This window comes from Coturnix japonica, chromosome 1 (assembly GCF_001577835.2).
Source record: "Coturnix japonica isolate 7356 chromosome 1, Coturnix japonica 2.1, whole genome shotgun sequence".
Lineage (NCBI taxonomy): Eukaryota > Metazoa > Chordata > Aves > Galliformes > Phasianidae > Coturnix > Coturnix japonica.
The window spans coordinates 82300760-82320570 of record NC_029516.1 but is presented as its reverse complement, the minus strand read 5'-3'; the positions used below and the strand labels follow the sequence as shown (position 1 = coordinate 82320570).

At 44.5% G+C, this 19811-nt stretch overlaps 1 protein-coding gene across 13 annotated transcripts in view; it reads left to right on the top strand.

Annotated features, from left to right (window-relative positions):
* The first annotated feature begins 788 nt into the window (after positions 1 to 788).
* POU2F1 (POU class 2 homeobox 1) overlaps positions 789 to 19811 on the top strand; it is a 116874-nt gene continuing 97851 nt past the window's right edge. For 12 of the 13 annotated variants that reach the window (XM_032448262.1, XM_015879208.2, XM_032448265.1 and 9 more), the window contains exon 1: positions 789 to 887. In XM_032448262.1, coding sequence (XP_032304153.1) covers positions 824 to 887 — 64 coding nt within the window. In that variant the 5' untranslated portion in view covers positions 789 to 823. The remainder of the gene's footprint in view (positions 888 to 19811) is intronic. The other variant, XM_015879225.2, reaches the window with a different exon arrangement.

Below are 19811 nucleotides of genomic sequence, written 5' to 3'. Positions count from 1 at the left end.
CCTCAGGAGCACTGTGGTACCCAGGGTGTATGCAGTGTGTGCACTGGATGCAGAAGGCAGAGGTAGATTTGTGAGACACCTCAGCAGCACTGTGGTACCCAGGGTGTGTGACGAGGGGAAAGGTTTCCTCAGAATTGCTCTTTTCTGAAGGAGGCACAGACCTCCTCTGCACAAAGCAGCCTGATCTGTTATTTCCTTCCCTTTGTATTCAATTCCTTTTTTATTCGTAGGGGATTAATATTGCGGTGAGCTCGGGCAGCACCTGTCTCCCAGGCAGCCTTGGCCACGGGTGTTTTCACACAGCCGCTCACAAAAACACAACTCCTTCCTCCCCACAGGAGGAACCCGGCACTATCGGTCTCCACCACGACTGACCGTTACCCCCACTCCCTCACAGCACGGCTAACCGACACCTGGGCTCCCCATTCCCCACCCTACGCCATTTACACCCTCCCCCCGCCTTCCTCACTGCGCAAGCGCCCCTTCGCTCCCAGCACAACGGACCGGAGAGCGTCTACATGTGTGTGCGTGTGTGTGTGTGAGCCGGGGGGGGGGGGGCAACTAACGCCATCGCCCGTCCGCGCTCACGTTAACGAGGCCTCGGCCAGAGGTGAAGAGATCGCAGCCCGGCGCCTGCGCGCTGCAGCCCGCCTCGCTGTGTGTGAGGGACCCGCGCATGCGCAGAGCGGGGCCGCGGCGCGGTTCGTTGGCGCATGCGCAGTGTGGACGCGGGGGGAGGGGTCGCCCGGCGGGGGGGGCGGGGGGGGGGGCCGGGAGCGGGGGAGGGTTTATCGGGCGGCCGATTTTGGTTAAAATATTCAAAATGGCGGACGGAGGAGCAGCGAGTCAAGATGAGAGTTCGGCGGCGGCGGTGGCGGCAGCGGCAGGTAATCATTACTGCATTTTACATATTCATATTCATACTCGCACACTCGGCCCCCCCGCCGCCCGCCCGCCCCGCTTAGCATAATTTATTAGTACTCAGGATTATTATAATTAACGGCGCAGGAGGGAGCGGGGGGGGGAAGCAGGCAGGCAGCCTCCCCGTGCGGGGACACACACACGCGCGCTCCGTTCCTCAGCCGCCCGCCCGCTCCTTCGCGCGGGGCCGCACTCGGGGCCGCCCGCAGCCGGGGCAGCGCCGGGGGGCGGCGGGGTCCGGGGGGGAAGAACGGCCGGGAGAAGGGGGGGCTCGGCGTGTCGGCGGCAGGGGGGGGCTGCGGGGTCGGGGGGAGGCGGTCGAGCGGGGCGGGGGGGCCGGGGCAGGAGCCGCTCGGTGGGGCTGGGGGTGGGAGAGGGGCCGGCGTTTGCCGCCCACCCTCCTCCTTCCCCCCCCTTCCCCTCCCGCTCCCAGCCGGGGTTATTTCCCCCGGAGCCCGCGGGCACGGGGTGGATGGGTGCGGATGGCCTCCGGGAGGGAGGGGGAAGAGAGGGGGGAGGGCGGGAGCGCGGCGTGGCTTTATCTATAAAGCCCCCCCCCTCCCGCGAGGTGTGGGGGTCAGCGCTCTTCTGGGCCGGGGGGTTTCTCCTTCCCTCCCCCCCCTTTCTCGCTTACCCCCCTCACCCCATAGCAGGGCAGCCCCCCGGGTGCGGCCCCGCCGCCCCCTTCCCCTGGCCCCGTGCGGGGGGCGCAGCGCGGTGCCGGCAGCGCGGGGTGCGGGCCCGGCTCCCTCTCCCCCTCCTCTCCCTTCTCCTTCTCATTTGAATAATGTCTAATTCGGGGAGGTTTATATTATTGAAATGGCCGCCCGGCTTTCCCCGCCTCTCATGTTTAGTAATTCAGACCTTTAATAACAGCCACTCAGAGCCCAACGCCGTGTTTATATTTTACATTCGCCCCATGTGCTTTTGTGGTTCAATGTGATTCTTCTTTCTCGCTCTCTCTCGCTTTTTAAAAAATTTCTTGGCAACCCACAGGGCCCCGAGATCAAACCCAGGCGGTGTGAGGAGAGGAGGGGGAGCTGGGCCCTGCCTGCTCTGGCAGCGCCTAGGCCTCACTCTGCTGCTTGATTTATTTACTAATAACCAAAATGACCCCCTCCCCCCCCCTCCCACCCCCCCATCTCCACTCCACCCCTGCCAGCAAAAACAAAACCCTCCTGGGGCCTGAGCAGCATCAGATCTGCTCGTAGATTCTCAAACACTCATGTCTTTTAAATAAGGAGCTTATTTTTAATTTATAGCAACTCAGGACTGTAAAGCTGCGCCTTTCATATTTGCTTTGCTGAGGCTTGGGCATTTTTGGTCCCTTTGTCCTTGCTTCTATTCCTTAAAGGAGAGTTGCACCTAATTTACGTTTCCTGGCACTGAGAGAGCTGCAGAAGACACACTCAAAATCCAAACAGCCCTCCTCTTCCCTCTGAGCACAAACAGCATTGAATACATTGAGGATAATCTTATTCTCTTTCTTTTTGCTTGGTGTGGATGCACTTTAGCAGTGCTGCGTGTCAGATGCTTTTGTCGCTGCTTGTATCTGACTATTCTGGTTGGCTGTGGGTTTTTTTTCTTTTTTTCTTTTCCCATTTAGATTTGGCTTTCAAGAAAAGCAAAAGATGCCACTAGGCAGCGCAGGGCCTAGGAAAGAAGATAAGTTTGCAGGGATTGTGCTGTAAGACCACCAAGTGGAAATTGAAATTAATCCTCTTAAATGGTCTGCAGTAATTCAGCGTTACACCAGATATGGGGCTACTTAGAAAGCAAACAAATGGACTGCTTTATTACAAAGAGGCGGCAACTTTAAATATATATATATATATATATATTCATGTATGCGGGCACGGGTCTCGATAAAGCTGTCTAGGTTTTCATTAGTGACCATTGTTTTCAGCCCGTGGAGAAAAGGAGCCAGCAGCAGGGCTCTTCCCAGTAACTGCACCCATTAGCATGTAAACATCTCTGAAACGCAGTGAGAAGAGAGTTCCTATGTGAGCACTGGTCAGTCTGTTTTGCACTTGGCTTCTACGTTGAATTTCTCTCCAAACACCACGCTGCAGCCTCATGAAAAGCCTTTGGGTTTCAGAAAGAACGGCTCCGGTTATTTATCCTTTTTGCTTCACCCTTGGCGAAGGCAGGCCTTGAATACTAGAGGAAAAAAAAAAAGAGAATCAGTGGAAGCTGTAATGAGACTGTTGAGGTGACTGACTGTTTCACAGCCCAACAGCACCAGGGCTGGCTGGACAAAAAGCCGTAATATGATTTCATGCCTTAAATAGCATATGTTTTTGCACTCGCTTCGCGAGATGTGGTCAAGCCGATGATGTCATTGGCCAGAGGACAAGGTGCAGTTAATTTGATTTATTGACCTGGGGTGAGGTGTAGCACTGAAACCTTCTCATAGGGAAACCATTTATCTGAGGACAATTTCCTTTATAGCAGCAATTTAACCACTGCTGAGACTGTAGATATTTTATCCGGGATGATAAAAATGTACATTGCGTCTTGCAAACAAAATTTCTTTGTCCCTGACGTTTTAGTAATTTTTATAGGACGGAACGCCGGACAGTGGCCTTGTGCAGCCTTACGGCTCAGCTGGGGTTTGTGGCTCCGTGTGCAGTTATTTACATGACAAAATACAAACGCGTTTCTCTCAAACATTTTCTGAGCCTGTGTTGTAGCTCAGAATTGTGCTGGAATATCCAGCTCGATGCAGATAGAAACGTCTTTGGCAATGAAGCCTGCAGCAGTGTGGTGTGTGAGTGGAAAGTCCCCTTTCTGATACCCTGGCCTCATCTTTGCTTTTTGAAAGGTGTTAGGACTAATGCTGGGGGTATTATTTCCCAGTCCTGAGCAAGGATTTCTGTACTTTACTACCGATGGCCATCAGATTCTGCCTGCCAGTGGTGAGAGAATAAAAGACATGATTTTTTTCCCCCCTTTTTCCTTCCATGTGGACTACCTGGCTGCACTGAGGGTGGGTGGTTGTGCTGCTGTCCTGGTGCTTCCTAACTGCTGCAAGGGGGTTATATTCCTGTATTTTTGCTGTCTTTTGAGCAGCTGTTCTCAGGGACAGGAGCAAGAAGGCTTGTCCTCCCCAGTGAGTGATTGTGCAGTCTGGTAGCCTTTGCACGGTTATCAAGGTGGCTCTGCCTTCCCCACCCCCGTCCCCCCAGCCCCACTCAAATTGACCAAAACTCAGCTAGTTGGATGAAAGATTTGGCTCTGTTATTACCCGTGAAGAGCAGAATTGGGAAGGTGTATGTCAGTATGGTAACGTTATCAACTATAGGAGCTAGGGGTAACTCCCTCCCTTCCTCAAAGGAGAGAACCCGAACTTCCCACCCTGTCATCTTAAGAGGAAAAAAAAAAATCTCGGCTTTGCTGTCACTAGGAATTTCTCAAAGATTAGCCCACAGTAATAATTCAAGCAAGTAAGTGTTCCACTGACTTCCTGATGCTGAATGTGAATAGCTTCTGGATGCTTGTCTTAGCAAGCAGCGATGATGAGATGTGGAGCTGCCTCAGTTGATGGAATCAGTGAGGTAACCTTCAGCTCCATCCGTCCTTTAAATCTGTGAAGCACCAACAGATTCTCTGTTAGAAGTCTCTTAGGCTGTGTTATTCCTACTTCTGCTCAATCCTAATAATACTCTGAAAAATGAGATCTTGACTGTCATTGTCACCTAAATAATCGTTGTCAAAGTTCAAGTGGTAAATCCGCATTCAAAGCGGCACCTTTTGGCTGTTCTCATTATGTTCATATATGCAAGGATGCAAAGAATTTGGAGGTAAATGTTTTGTCCCTCCTGTCAAGAATGCTTTTGTTTGATTGATCTGTCATCCTGCTTTTTTTTTTTCCTTTTTCCTTTCAGATAAATAGCATTTGTCTCTTCCAGAGCTGCATTTGTTTTCTCTCTTGATTCTCTGCAGTAGTTGTTTGTACTATGCAATAATTTATTCATTTGCTTTCATCAAATTTTAGCTCTTTTGGAGTTCAGGACTTCAATCTGATTGCAGCATGTTTAATGCTCGTATCTAGCCAGTTATTTTATCTCAGCAATGCTTTCCGTTCCCATCTAACCATTGTTGCTCATAAAACAGCAATCTTGCTATTGATAATTTATACAGCCGACAATTAGGTGGCTGCTTACACTTAAGCTTTTATTATTTCTATCTTGAGAGATTCATTGTCGGTCCTGGCAAATGACTCTGTTTCACGACCCATTTTCAATCTCCGCGACAAAGTTATTGTTCAAAGGGGTCGAACAAAATTAAGTATGACCGGGGTGTCCCAAATGTGGTGTGCTTGATTTGGGCGCTTGTGCTGGGATGTGAATGAGAGCCCATGTCGTGTTGCTGAGTAGCCTTACGGTGCTGTTTGCTGCTGCAGAGATTTGCTTCTCTGTTGACAAATTTTCCCACCCCTTTCTTTCCCTTTTGTGCTGTGCTGCAATACAAAGCAAGTTAAGTGTAGGTTTTGCTGGAGCGAGTGCGGGAGAGCTGGTACATTTAAGGAAGGATGCTAGTCTTGCTTAGTGTATATTGAGAAATTGCTCGTGTTTTAGTTGGAACTATTTGACATCAGCTAATTGAAAGCATGCACAAAAATACATTTTCCTTTCTATTGTTCTTTGGATTAAATTTCTTGTATGAACTGACCCTCATGTTGCTTCATGCGCACTTACTCTTCTCCCTGGAAGAAATAATTACTTAAAATGTCAGTGTTATTCCTTTCCCCAGCTTCTTATTTCACAACTGGATAGGAAATATCTGCTGTTGTTAGTGTTACTGTATTAGAAATTATGACCTCTTTAATGCGTTACAAGGTCTTTGCAAAGGTGGTGGGGTTTTTTTGTTGTTTGTTTGTTGTATTTAATAGACTACTAGTGGCTAATTGAACTAGTTTAGGGTTAATAAGTAGCACACTTGAGTGATGAAGTGGTGGTTTGGAGCAGAGGATTTACTGGGTTCCAATCTTGAGTTTGTCACCAGTTTTGCTTGCTTTGCAGTTTTGGGCTAAATCCGTATAATGAGCACGATAGAGAATGTTTTCACAGAGGTGTTACTGGGGAAATAATTAGCTGATGTTTCATAGCTTTTCTGAAGATAATACTGTGCTGCTTCTGCTCGTGCTTGTAATTGTACAAGCTTGTGTCCAGGTCAAACTTCTCCTAGGATGCTTTGGTGCTGACATGTTTGCGTGTTCTCATCAGTATTGGAGGCCTCCTGTTGTAAAGGCACAGATTACTGTCAGTTCTAACTACAGCGTGATGTGAGTCTGCTGTAGGGTGTGCACTTCAGTGGCAATTTAAATCAGTCTGAGTCTGGCCTCCTCCCCCTGTGTGTTCCTGTCCCCTTCCCCACATTGGTGCAGATTCTTGCCTGATTCCTTAGCTGAGCTTGACTGGGGAATTAAGTTGGCAGAAAACAGGCCTTGCTAAAAATAATAGTTTTTTTCTTGGTCTAGCTCTCTGAAATGGCTTGTGTTGTGGTAGTGGCACCAATGGAGGAATGGGACAAGAAGCGCATACGTTGACTCAGGTCTTCTCCTAGTGGCATTCCTGTTGGTGGAAATCATGGGATCATAGCATGGCTTGTATTGGAAGGGACCTTTAAGACCACCTAGTTCCAAGCCCCTACTATAGGCAGGGACACCTCCCACTAGACTGGATTGCTCAAAGCCCCATCCAGCCTGGCCTTGAACCCCTCCAGGGAGGGAACACCCACAGCCTTGCTGGCTAATCTGTTCCAGTGTCTCACCACCTCACAGTAAAGAACTTCTTCCTAATATCTAGTCTAAATCTACCCTCTTCCTGTTTAAAACCATTTCCCCTTGCCCTCCTGCTACGTGCCCTTATAAAATGGGGTGTTGCGCTCTTGTCTGTGTGATCGTACCATTTGCTTGGTACTGGTTCTGGCATCTACTGATTGCTAGGATGATGTAGGTTGGCTTCCTAACCTGGTGGATCAACTGGCCTGACATTATATTAGATTGCAAGTTTATGTGTTGAAGTTGGCTCAACAAAAGCCTTCAGTTCCATTAAGGACAGAGTGAGAGAGAGGATCAAACCAAGCAGAGGGAAGGAGGAAGAAGAATCAAGTTTCCTCTTCTCAGGAGCAGCAAGCGTTTTAGTTTGCTTAGTTGCCTTGTATAGCTTCGCCTTTGAGTGATGTGAGTCACTGCACAGCCGCAGTTGATGAGCTCAACTTGATCTCAGATGGTGCTAGCCCAAGGGAAGTGATGGGAATGTGTGGCCATGGGCACAGTGCTGGGCATCCTATGCTAGCAACAGTCTGTTACAGAGGTTACGGGTGATGAAACTGCACTTGAGTAGCTTAGAGACCAACAGATGCTGACAATTGGGCATGGTATATGCTGTCACAGGTATGACTGCGTTAATGGTTGCTGTGATAGAGACTCTTAAATAGAAGTTCAGCAAGACCTAGAGGTGGTTCCCATTGTTTCAGAGTTGCCTACTTGTGAGAGGCTGTGGCTCCAAAGGGTGTACTGTCAAAAGTACCTAGGAAGTTACAAACACTGCTCCTTATCAGCCAGATTTCTGTCTGATATCCATCCCTGTATCGGCCATTTAACACAATGGGTTTGAAAAAGATGTATCTTCTATAAATTGTGTCGTTGTGACAATGAGACTTTTGTTCATCGTTCCTCTTTTTCTTTCCCTCTTCCCAGAGATCAGCTCTGGCTGTACAGAAATGAAGCAGCATATTAGCAGTCTTTGTAAAACGGCCGTATTTCACACTGTATGATACGGTGTGAAATTTTAGCTGGTTGTAGCTTTCTTTTCTAAATTACTTAAACCGTAAATATTGCAAGCTTAAAATATATGCACAAGAACCTGTTGAATGAGGATGGAGATGCAGCTTGTTACTCTTTTCCTTTAGGGTTTAAGGGCTGGTAGGATGCTGCCATCCTTTTTGCAGTGAGCTCTTTCGCTGTTTGTTCTCTTTGTCCTTCTGATGATTCAGTTTTATTTGAAAAATGCCATGTGACTTAGTAATTTGTGCCAGACCATACCAGTGTGGAGTTGTAGCTTTATACTGCTTGGATATAGCCCAAGGGGAGGAGTATACAGTGAATAAAGGTAAAAATGACTCAGACGTCTGATGAATCACTCATTTATATATTAGTTAATATGGTCTACTGAATGAAAAATGTGCTTTAAGTTTCTTTCAGGAATTCTGCTGCAAAGATGCCTTTCTATTTATCCATAATTCTGCTTCTTACTTGCTGTACAAAAGGTTATCGCTCCTGTTTCAGTTTTCAGCTGTGGGTTTAAATCGGTATTGGAACTTGATTATTTCGAAGGCTGCAGAGAGATGGAAATGCCAGAAAATGCTGTCCAACTCCTTACCAGCTTCTACGAGTGTTTCCCACTGTCTCCTACAGTGCATGTGCACACCCTTTGGGAAATGTGCTGGAAAGCCTGGGCTGTGAACGGATTCTTCTAGCTCTAATTGTAGCAGTAAAGACATCATTCGTTGCTTCTGACTGTTGAGGTTTGCCATTCCCTTGCATCTCTCGCTGGGTCTGCCCACGAGTGTTGTCTAATCCATTCCAGTTAAAATTAGCAGGGTTAGCAGAGACTGTGGTCTAAGCTGCCTGGAGTAGCCCAGATAATTCTGATTGAAATCTATGAGCGAGGGATCGTCTGAGTTGCTTTGTCATCGTACCTGAGGGTACAGTTCATGTTACACTTAATCCAATTTAAGGGTGGGTTGCTGCCAAAAAGAAGTGGGAACATAAGCGGGGAGAGTATTGGGCTGTCACTTTCTGGATTATTGTCTGTTCTGATAAAGGCTATGTAAAACTGCCCTGGCTTTTGGCAGAAATTGGGTAGCATTGCATGGAGAAACTGGAGGGAGGGAGAGCAAAGGGAGGAGCAGCAGCTTTCTGCTGGCAGTGTTTGAGTCTGAATGATGATGTCTGTTCTCTGTGTTAGGAATATGTGGCTCTTCTTTATTAAATGTGTTGATGTGAACTTACAGTGTAAATTGAGTTTGTCCAGTACTGGTCAGTCCCCTTAAAGAAAAGATGTTGTAAAGTTATTTTTACTTGCTGTTCCACTTCAGTTAGAATATAGTTAGCTGTAGAGATCTTAAGCTTGGGAGCTTGGAAATGCTTTTCAGAACAGTTGAGAATTTCTGTATATGTACTTAGCCCAAAGTCTAGCAGGTCCTTAGTTCAGGTGAGTTTTTCTGTCTTAATGTGGCAAGGTGCTTGAATGTCACAGCATCACTAACCTTTATCCAGTTATCTACTGCAGGCACAGATGCTCTTTGCTTAGGCTGGTTGTACCAAAGTAAGAAACCCTCAGTTGCTTGGCTGCAGTACTTTCTATCAATCTTAGCCAAGCATTGTGCTACAAAATGATGCTGAAGTAGTAGCAGTGGTAGGGATTTTTATGCACGTTGTCAGAAGAGATGTCAGGTGGAAGTGTGAACTAGAAAACAGATCATCTGAAACTCTTCTGCTTACATGTTGTTTGCCTGTACAAGGGAGGTCTAAGCATTCTGTTGCATATTGATCTTCACTTCCAGCTCAGGCAAGCACAGAGAGGGGTGTTCTTACATTATTGGGAACGTAACCAAAGGCACTGGCCCTGGGTTGAACCTGGTTTTACATCAGGTGTCTGCTGTTGGAGGAGGTCAGGTGTATCTTGCATGTGAGCCAGTATGGTGATTTTTAGCTTTTCCTTCTTTCAAACAAAAATAGAATAGACTTCACACTTACCTCTCAGTTCATTTCAGGTTTCAGAGGTGGTTCTTTTCTAACCCTAAAGTGCTCATCAGCACCATAAGAGTTCTGGAAAGATGATGTTCTTTGCATGCCCTGCGCACACACACAGCTTTGTGGAGCGATCTGGGTGTTGCTCTTACATCTTTCCTACCATTTGCTTGCATGGGAACTAGAGAATTGGAAGCTCCTTTTGCTGTCTTACCTTGTGAAGATAAGGGGAAGGTGGGAGGGGTTGGTGTGTTTAAAAACAAAATTCAGCCTGTATAACTGCAGCATAGAAAGAATCCACAGCTGAGTAGATTCTCAACTTCTTGAGGGTCTTGAATGTCTTCCAGAAGTATCCTACAGGCACAGACTGCAGAAATCTGCATAATTCTGAGATTACTGGGAGGCTGCTGCTTTTCTCACTGCTGCAGGAAGCAGTGGTGTTATGAAGAATAATCTCCCTTCAGAGTTCCAAGAAGTAAAATTGCTTTTTATCACAATACATTTTAACTTGTTTGGTAACCTAGTTTCATCACGGTTGCACCTTATATGGTTCCCTTCTGTGGCAGCACAGGGACTTGTTCAAAACATGCTGAGGACTGACTAAAGCCCAGTGTCATAAAACTTCCTGAGAATGTGACTGAACCATGTTTGTGTTGGAAAAGCTACTTCGTTAATACCATTCTCAACATAGTTAAAATTGAAAATAGATCCAGGAATATTTTATAGCACATCTTTAATAATAACTGTAGCGAACCAGCTATTTTAAGCTAGCGGCTAAGTTTAAAGGATATAGCATTGAATTTAAGTACTTCTTAACTTCAGCTTTCTGTAATTTTGGGTAATGAACTCTTACAGCAGTAGGAAGGATTTGGTGTGTGGTAGTTTGAATAAAGGCATAAAGAGCTGGGGTTTCTCACCTTGGTTTGTGGGGGGATAGAAGGAACAGGCAGATGTTTCTGCACTGTGGGGTCTTTAAGTTTGGTTTGCATGTGTTGTGGGCATCTCTAAAGATCTTAGGAAAAAATTCAGTTGTTGCTTCTTTTAATCGTATTGATTAATAATATGAATTAAAAATATTGGGTATAAAGATGTGCCAGCAGTTCTGTCCTCTCATTCTCCATATGCATTGTTAACGTCAGCAGAGTTTGGAATTAGCAGAAGGACTGTTGTTGAGGTAAACCTCATTCAGTGAGATGACTTCAAAGATGCATAAGGAACCTTTTCCAAAGTCTTGTGGAAATCTGTCATTTTCTGTGTGTACTCAGAGAAGACACATTAGTTTTTAGTTGCTCAAGGGACTAGCTATCTGTCAGTCTCTTTAAATGCAAAATTAACTGCGGGCAGAGTGGGATCTTCATTATTTATTGAAGTTCTGATTTCACGTGGTGTGGGTCTGAGCTAGAAATCCTCTTATTTACAAATGAGGAAGGAAGTGTCATTGCTATTTTTCATATATTCTCGTCACAGATACATCTGTGGATTGTATAATACGGACACTTAAAGAAGCTTAGAATTATTATAGAGAAGTTGAGAAGTCTGACTGCGTTTCTGGCACAACTTGCTTGAGGTTTTATCAGCTCGCTGCTTTCTGTTTTCTGAGTTTGTGGCAGTTGTATTGACTGTGTTTTGTGTATTAGGCTGTATGCCCACATACAGAAGCAATAATCACCAAAGGCAGCATCTGTCCCTAAGGCTTTAAAAAAACCCCAAACATTTGGAAGGCAGAGAAATTGAATGTGCCCTTCATTAGCAAGGAATAGGTTGATATGCTCAACAGCTTTCTTGCAATATGTGGGCTGGTATGGGCAGTTGTTTTCTGAACAGGCTTCATTCTGTGACATGTTGGTTAGGGATTTTTGTGACACTGTCATCCAAGTTGTGGCTGTCATTCTTAGTAATGTGTATTAATATTCAGAGAACATGGGAGACAAACGTTGTGGATGCAGCTGTCTACTAATTACCTGTATCTAAACTCCTCACCCTGTTTGCAGCATCAAAGTGTAGTGTCAGTGTTCAAGTGTAGTTATTGTGATAAGCTTTATGAAGTCTGGGTGTTGGGCAGGCAGACCGCTTCAGTACTTCTGGTCTTTGCTGTAATCATTGTTCTTGATTGTAATAGAGAAAGTGTCCAGCAAAGGCATGAAGTCAGGATAGAAATGTGGTTTAATTGATAACATGGATGTGGTTCTGTTTCCTTAGAATCTGACGACCAGTGCACACTGGATCTCCATAGCCAGATTGACTCAGTGCATATGGCTGTGTGAAAGCGTTCTTTGGTCTGGCAGGAGTCTTAGGGATTGTTTTTAAGAACTACTGAGGTAGCAAAGAAATACACTTCACTATCTGGTGTGATCTACTTGTTAAAATTAGTTTGGAAGTGATTGCTTTGGTGCTCATCAACTCTTCAAGGCTGAACTGTGCAACATTTGAAGTGGGATTACTACGTGATATGAAAACTCTGGGGAGCATCCGCGAGAAAGGCCAGCCTAGAGGAAAAGGCTGATGTTTTATTTCCAAGCACACTGCTAGGTGGATGCTCTCAGAGCCCTGCAGATTGCTGCACTGCTTTTAGTGAGCATGGAAACAACTGCTGGTGCTGGAAGGCCCTGCTGGGGCAGCCCTTAAACAAAAGGAAGGCTGAGCTCTCAGTGTGCCGGCTCTGGCTGTGTGTTGCTGTGTGATAGTCCCACTTGCACCAGCTGCCCAGCTTAGAAAATGAATGTTTATTTGTTGTCCCTGGGAGTTCTTGCCCTGCGTTTCCTATTGGAGCTCAGGTTTGTTGTATATGGCTGCGGATGTACGCACAGAGAAAGTACAAATAGAAAAATTACTCCGTATGGGAAAAATTATCATTTCAGTGGCAGAAAAACCTCACTTTTTCAATTAGGCCCTTTTCATCACGTGTGTACTTCACCAGGCCTCTCTCCGTGTGCATGAGCGTTTAAAAAAGTCGCAAAGCAGGTGGACGAAACGAGGCATTGAAAGGCAATTAGCTTCCCGCAATATCTCCTTTCCCGTGCTGCCCAATAGGTGTGTGTGGATCAGGAGGTTTCTTTTGTGGCGGCACAGGTGCGCGGTGGCTCTGCGGCAGAGGCAGGGCCAGTGCTTGAGACTCGCCAGTTGCCATGGATACAATGATGATGTCACGAATTCAGGGCAGTGACTTCACTGCAGTCTATTCTCAGCTTTCCTCAGCATCTCTGATAAGCATCTCTGTGTGATCCCAGGGCTGGTTTATTCAATAACAACAACTAACGCGCTCCAGGTCTCTCAAATTAAACCTAATGGCTGCTTACTATGAACTCATCCCCCAAACCTGGGATATTACGTCTGTCTTTATCTTATCTTTCTTCTTAGCTGTGTCAGCCCCAGAAGCTTTCTGATGCGTTGGGAATGGAGAGGAAGATGCTTTTGTTGCTAGTTGAGAGAGATGCTTGTACTTCTCAAACTGAAAATGGGAGCGTAGTAGTGACCTGCTACGTCTTCTCCCAGAAGAATTTGTTCAATTCAGGCTTGCCTTTCTTTGTCCTATTCTTTCCTGAAGCAGGCAAAATGTTTTCCTGCTCTCATTTAAGGGTCTGTTGACCTGCAGGTTGTACCAGGAAACTTCCTGCCCATCAGCCTTTGGAAATGATCAGCTGTTTCTGCTCCCTGAGCGCTTCCATTTGTCTCTGGGCTGCTCACCTCCATTTCATTTCACAGGTAGCAGTGCCGGCTGCTTTCAGTGCCGCATCCTCTGCTGCATTCTGAGAGCCAAGGAGAAGCATTTACCATTTTTCCCATGTTTGTGAAGTGATAAGATTTCCAACTTTAGCCTCCAATAAAATGTGGTAAAAACATTGAGCTTGATTGGGATGCTTTTAGTTTGTTGGTAGAACTGAGTGTCTGTTTAGTGCTGGCTTAATGGCTTAAGTAGGAGGTCGCCTGAGACTTCTAGGCCGTCAGACTGCTTATCACTGAGTAGCACAAAGTGTGTTTAAGTGGCACACCAGATATTTATGTTTTTTAACGTCTTGCCTTGGCAAGGGAAAGGTTGTTCACCTTTTGCTTCAGTTCAACAAAGGTGGTTTCTGTAGGACCAAAGTTTGTTGTTAGAAAGGCTTTCAGCATGCTTACAAAAGGGGAAAATGTGGGATGTGTGGATTTCTTCTCGTGGCTTAGTACTGCGGTTATCATTTGCATTAAATTGTATTGAGCATCCATCCATTTATCGGAGGTTAGAATTAAATGACCTCTTCACATTTTTCTTCCTCTGAAGAAAGATGGAGGCTTGAAATCATCCACCAGCAAATGGGAGAATGTCGCAGGCAGCCTGCGAGGAAGATGAAAAACAGATCTGGAAAATTAAAGTTGCGGTTGTCTCTATAGACAAGAGGAAAAAAATACGCGGTGTAGCCTGTCATTTCTGATGAGCTTATCGTGGAAGTTGAATTCTGGCATGCTGCAACCGGAGTTACAAATGTGATTGAGATGTTGTTGTAATGTGCTTCTAATACGGAGCTGACTGCAAAATGCTATTGTTCCTGTTACCTATGTGAAGATGCTCTGGTTTATGCTGGGAACAGTTGTGCTTAGTAGGTATTTAATCAATATAAACATGTTATTGCCAAGATAGCTTGAATTAAAATCTCTAAATGTCGTTTTGCTTTTTCTCAAAAAATGCAGATTTATCTGCATGTAATGCCTGTTTTATTAATTTGAGAGTACTGATGCAATTTGATTGCTGAATCTTTTGGTACTGAGGTCTGCACACTTCTCAGCATAGCACACTGTAATTTAGCTGTTATGTTTTTTCTGTTCCTTTCTAAACACTAAGCTATTGGAAGGAATAGTGCTTTCTTAATGACAAACTGGCATAACAATGCATGAAAAATTGCTAACTGAAAACCCAAACTTTTCAGTCACGTGGAGGTTCGATCATTCAGATCCTAGCAGTGTTTGCCTGAGCTAGTGTTACAATTAGAAATAGTGCTGTGGCAATTATCATCAGACTGAATATACTTGGAATCTAAAGCTCTGGTCTGTGGGTGCCTTGGCAGTGAAAATTCTCCTCATGTGAAGGGGGGAGCGCAGGCAGCTTTCTAGAATGCTTGGGAAAAATGATCACCGTACTTGTGAAAAAGAATGGAAGCTGGGAATGGAAAAAGCCAAAATCAGTTTTACAGTGTGAGCGCCCATATTGTCTTTTATGAACAGGCAGGCTTATGATGTATCTGCAGTATATAACCCGCTGCTGTTTCAGACTTCACATTTAGGAGAATGGGATGATGAGCATCGTGATGGGGAAGGAAGCCGCACCCCCCACTCTCTCCTTTTCTTTTAAATAATGAAATGAAACAACATAAGCTGTCAGTGTTCTTTATTCCACTCCTATGTTTTCTATGAGGACCAGTTACGTTATGGGACCCAGAAAAGAGGCAATATAATTGGAATAGCTTCATTTCAGTGCTGTTGATTCTTAGCTGAAAATACAGCATGAAAACGACCTAATACATTAGTATCAAATTCTGCATGCTTAGGTTCTAGACTTTGTATAAGCAATCTTGTAAGTTAGTACTGATGCTGCTGTTCCATAAAAGAGAGTGGTAATGTTGGTGGAAGTATGGCTGAGTAATTAGCTTGCATTTCATGACTCAGCAGCTAAGAGTGGTTTAAATTGGATTTTCAGGGGCTAGGGCTGCTGGTGGTGAGCCGGTACTTTTGGCTGCAGCTCTGAAGGCTTTTTCTTTGGATCAGCAGCTCTGAAAGAATTTGGGTGTGAACTGCTAACGTGATGTTTTAGGTTACTTTGCCTGCTTTGCAGCCCAGAGACAAATTTGGGTCAGAGTTGGGATGTATGAAAGAGGAGTTAACAATAGAAAGCAAAGTCTTGATTGAGGGGCTGCTTGCTACCATGGAAAGGTTAGAAGGCTGCAGATATCAGGGCGGTGGTGTTCAGGGATGCTTGGTAGAAAGCTGAGTTTCTAAAGTCAGTCCTGTTTGGGGGTCCTGCCTGACCTATTAACCTATTAATGTGTCCATCTGTCTTAGTTCTGAATGGCAGGTGACCTTACCTACAGGTCCTCTGCTGCTACCGGTCTGCTGGGGAATAACAGCACAGACTCCCCTTCAGAAGTGCCCCGTCCTCTTGTAACAAAAATTCTTTCTTTAGAGGCATTTATTGGCTTCATAAATTGCTACATGCTTTGCAAAGACCTACCTTAAAAATTCAGTGTATAACCTTACAAAGCAGTGAAGATTTGAAATTTGATGTTGCACAGGCAATCAAGAGAATCTTGGTGCAGCGAAGCTGGCTGTAAGAAGCACATTTCAGAGTTGCTATTGATGAGTTCTGACAAACACATACAATGTTAATTGGGAACCTTGAGAGAATGTCCATGAGTTTGTGCATAGAGATGAAGGGTCCTCCCCACCCCTCGGGCTGTTTGGGAGGTGCCGTGGGATGCCAGGATGACATGGTTACCCTGACATGGTTATCCTGGCCTCAGCAGGCTGCCTGGCTCACTTTTTTTCCGCTCTCATTCAGATTACCCAGCAGCCCTCGTGCTTTGCTATGATCAAACGATACAGCCCTCATGGAAAAATGTGCTGCTCAAAGCTCTGTGTGGCTCCTGTAGCCAACTTGATCTATACAATGGGAAATAGGAAAGCCTTTTTTATCTGATTAAACAGCCGACATTGGCATGAAATCTCCTTTTTAATATCAACTTGCTAGAAGTGCTATGACAATACAAATACCTTTTTTTTTTTTTTTTTTTTCATTGTTGGGAAAGCCAAAAAAGAAAAACCAAAACAAAAAGCCAACCAACATTTCCTCATTTCATGTTTTACTGCCAGAGCGCTCTTTGATGTTCTTTGAGTTTAATCATCAGATGCGATAGCGTGGTTCTACTTTTTGACTTGCTGTTAGCTGCCAGCATCCATCCTTCACGAGGATGTTTTCCTGGTGACCTCAGTTATTGTTTCTTCTTGCTCGCTGTATTGATGTTGAAGGAATTGATAATAAAATGAAACATGTCTCAGCAGTAATCATTAAATTACAGATAATGAATCATCACTTTAGGAAACGGCAGTGCCTGTTTTTAGCGTACACTGCGTTTGTAGATTGGTGTGCAAGGTGCCTTTTCTGGAGAAAAAGGACGTTCTTTATCAGATGCTCGTCCTTCCAGCATGAAGTCGTGATTTCACTGAAACAAATACGCTGCTAGCTGTTGAAATACTGCATTGCCATGCATCGTATTTTTTGCCCAAAGCACAGTAGAAGGTACTGCACCTAAGGCAAAAAGCTGGAGAAGCGAGCTATTCTAATATCACACTCAAATAGAAAAGGTGATGGTGATGTAGCCCTTAGGGATTTCCAGACTTACAGAAACTGGCTTAGAATAAACCATGTTCTGAGTTCAGAACTTCTTGTTAGAAAACTAATGTAAATCTTGAGAAATGCCTTGCTCATTGACACACGCAAATGATATGCTAGAAGCAAATATGTATGTGGCTAACAGGACAAAATTTGACAAAGATGTCTTTGTCAACCTGAAAAATTCACATTTAACCTGCTTGTAATTTTTTTTAAGAGCTTTGAGCATATTCTAAGCTAATGTGAAACCTACTGAGATGTCTCTACTGAGTCTCCCACTGCAGTCGGAGTAGATGATGGCTGTAGCGCTGAAGTTGGACATCTGTTCCAACTTCAAGGTGGATTCTATTCTAGGAAAGTAGCCTAGAATAGGACTCTGTGTATACAGACTCCCATGCACAACAAGCACGGTAGACTTTCCATGGTTAGTCTGTCATCTACTATTGTGAATGAAAACCACTGGCGGTGGCCTCACGTAGGGTGATGGTCATGTCATGTGGCTCTGTTTAATAACGTTAGGTGATCCAATTTTTAAAGCACATTGCATTTGCTGGAAAGTGTAGGTTCCCTCTGTAGTAAACAGAAGGCAAGATTAATTTCAGTAATCTAACCAGGGCTTTTATGTTTAAGCTGGTTGGTTTGTTTCCGTGTTTTCTAGTTAATTCTGGATTTTGAGGCTTGGGGAAAGAGATATTTTTAGGCGCTTTTTTCTTAGCATCTTAATGTTCTCTCCTTCCTCACAAAATGCACGCGCATACTTGCTTCTGCTGCAGTGTTATGGGTGGAGGACAAAATAAGGGGAGAAGCACAAAGGTAGAGGAGCAAGTTATCACCAAGTCTTCACAAAATCTGAGGAAATAGGAGAATGATAAGGCAGGAAAAGAGTACTCCACATACGCTTCAGCCTATAACAGTGCATCGTGTGGGTGAACCTCGCACATGGTGTAGCAGGTGTGGAGGGATATTTGCTTTGTTGTAATTGCAAAGTGTTTTTGGAATAAATGCTTCTTGAGAGAAAAGTCACAGTGAGGAGAAGAAATCTTAGCATCAGTGGACTTACTCTTTAGGTTTATTTCCCTTTCAATTTGCTATTAAGGTATGCAATTAAAGAAAGCAATTGAGAGCAGTGTTCAAGCTGAGCAACCTCAAGGTTTTAGGCAGAGATTGGCACTTGGATGCCCAGGTTGGTAGTGTTTGCATTGGCCCCTGTTTGTCATCCATCAGCTTCTTAGGTGGCACTGAACGCGTAGGAACAAATAAAGCTGTTTACAGTAAACAGTATATTTCATATGTGGGCAGAAAAAAATAATTGTGGGATAGGGGTGATAGACATATGAGCCTGATTATCTAGTCAGACTGGAGAGGAGTATCCTTGCAATGGTATCTTTAAACAGTTGTCCACAGAGCTTCCTGCAAAGAAAAAAGCATTTATGGAAACATTATTGGTCTCGGTGAGGATCACGAGGTTTCATATGTGATTTTGAAGGGTGGTTTCAGTTCTGAGTGTGTAGAGCTTTGTGATTGTGGCACGTCTTTTTCAAGCTGAAGGAATTCCCGTTACCATCATGTTTTATGAGGTACACGTATATTGCGATAGTTCTTTAATCTAGAATGAAATCAAACCTAGAGACTGTTCAGCTCAACTGGGCTGGACTCGGTGAGTGGTGTTTTGTTTTAATTTGTGCAGTACCTGTGCTGGAGAAGAAATGTACAGACCTGTGAGGAAGAATGTGGATGTCTGATATTTTCATTTCCCGAACCGTTGCCGGAGAAGCAGTGTTGGATGTGTTTCTTTTCTATATTTAAAAGAGACATTCTGAACACTTGATTGTTTAAACACTAAGATGATGTGCCACTGCGGAGGCTTTTTCTTCTCATACTGCTTTCATGCAATAAGATGCGCATTTTTTCTATATAAATGAACTCATATTCAGCAGTGCAGTTGATGAATTCCCCTCTCCCTTTCTTCCTGCTGTAACGCTGGCGAGCAGTTTAGTTCATCCAGGTGTCAGTGCTTTTGGCCGTGTGATCACCATTTCCTAATGAGGGGTGGAAACTGTAAGAACTGGTTTGAAATCACTTTTCAAGTTTCAGAAAGGAAAAAGAAGCAAAGCTATCTAAAAATTAACAGCTGGAGTATTTCTTTCTTTATGGTATTTCAAAAGGGAAAGAATAGAGATGGGATTTTTGCTCGTATGAATGAAAACTTACACAGCTTTCTTCCCATTTTTCTCTCATGTTCAACCCCCCATTTTTATCATAGAAATGTAATTCCTCCTCTGACTTTCCTCTGTGGTTTGTGCTCTGTGACGCAAGCGTGGCTTGGTTGTCGCTATCTGATTCTTTTTGCTCACCTAGTTTCCCATGTCTCCTCTTATTTTTGGTAACGCTGCCATTGTTAATTAGTTTTAACTATATTTTCAGTGAGACTTCTTGCTCTGTGGGTGTGAAAGCAATGCAAATAGAATGCAAACATAAAGCCATGCCTAGCGGCTGCAGGGCGCTTAACACAGAGCGGTGCCTTCACAATAGCACTCCGCCCCAGCCTGTGAATAGAAAGCTTAAGTGAGATATGTATTGCTAGATTTCAGTTGTTTTCTTTTGGCAGTGGGGAGGAGGGGAGATGGATCCCATATAATTATTATTTGGATGTTTTGCTGTGGGCTCCTTTTTATTTTTTTATTTTTTATTTATATATATATTTTTTTTCTGTGAAAATGTTTCTACTAGGAGCACTGGTGATTTACTTCTTCTTTATTCTCATTTCCTGGG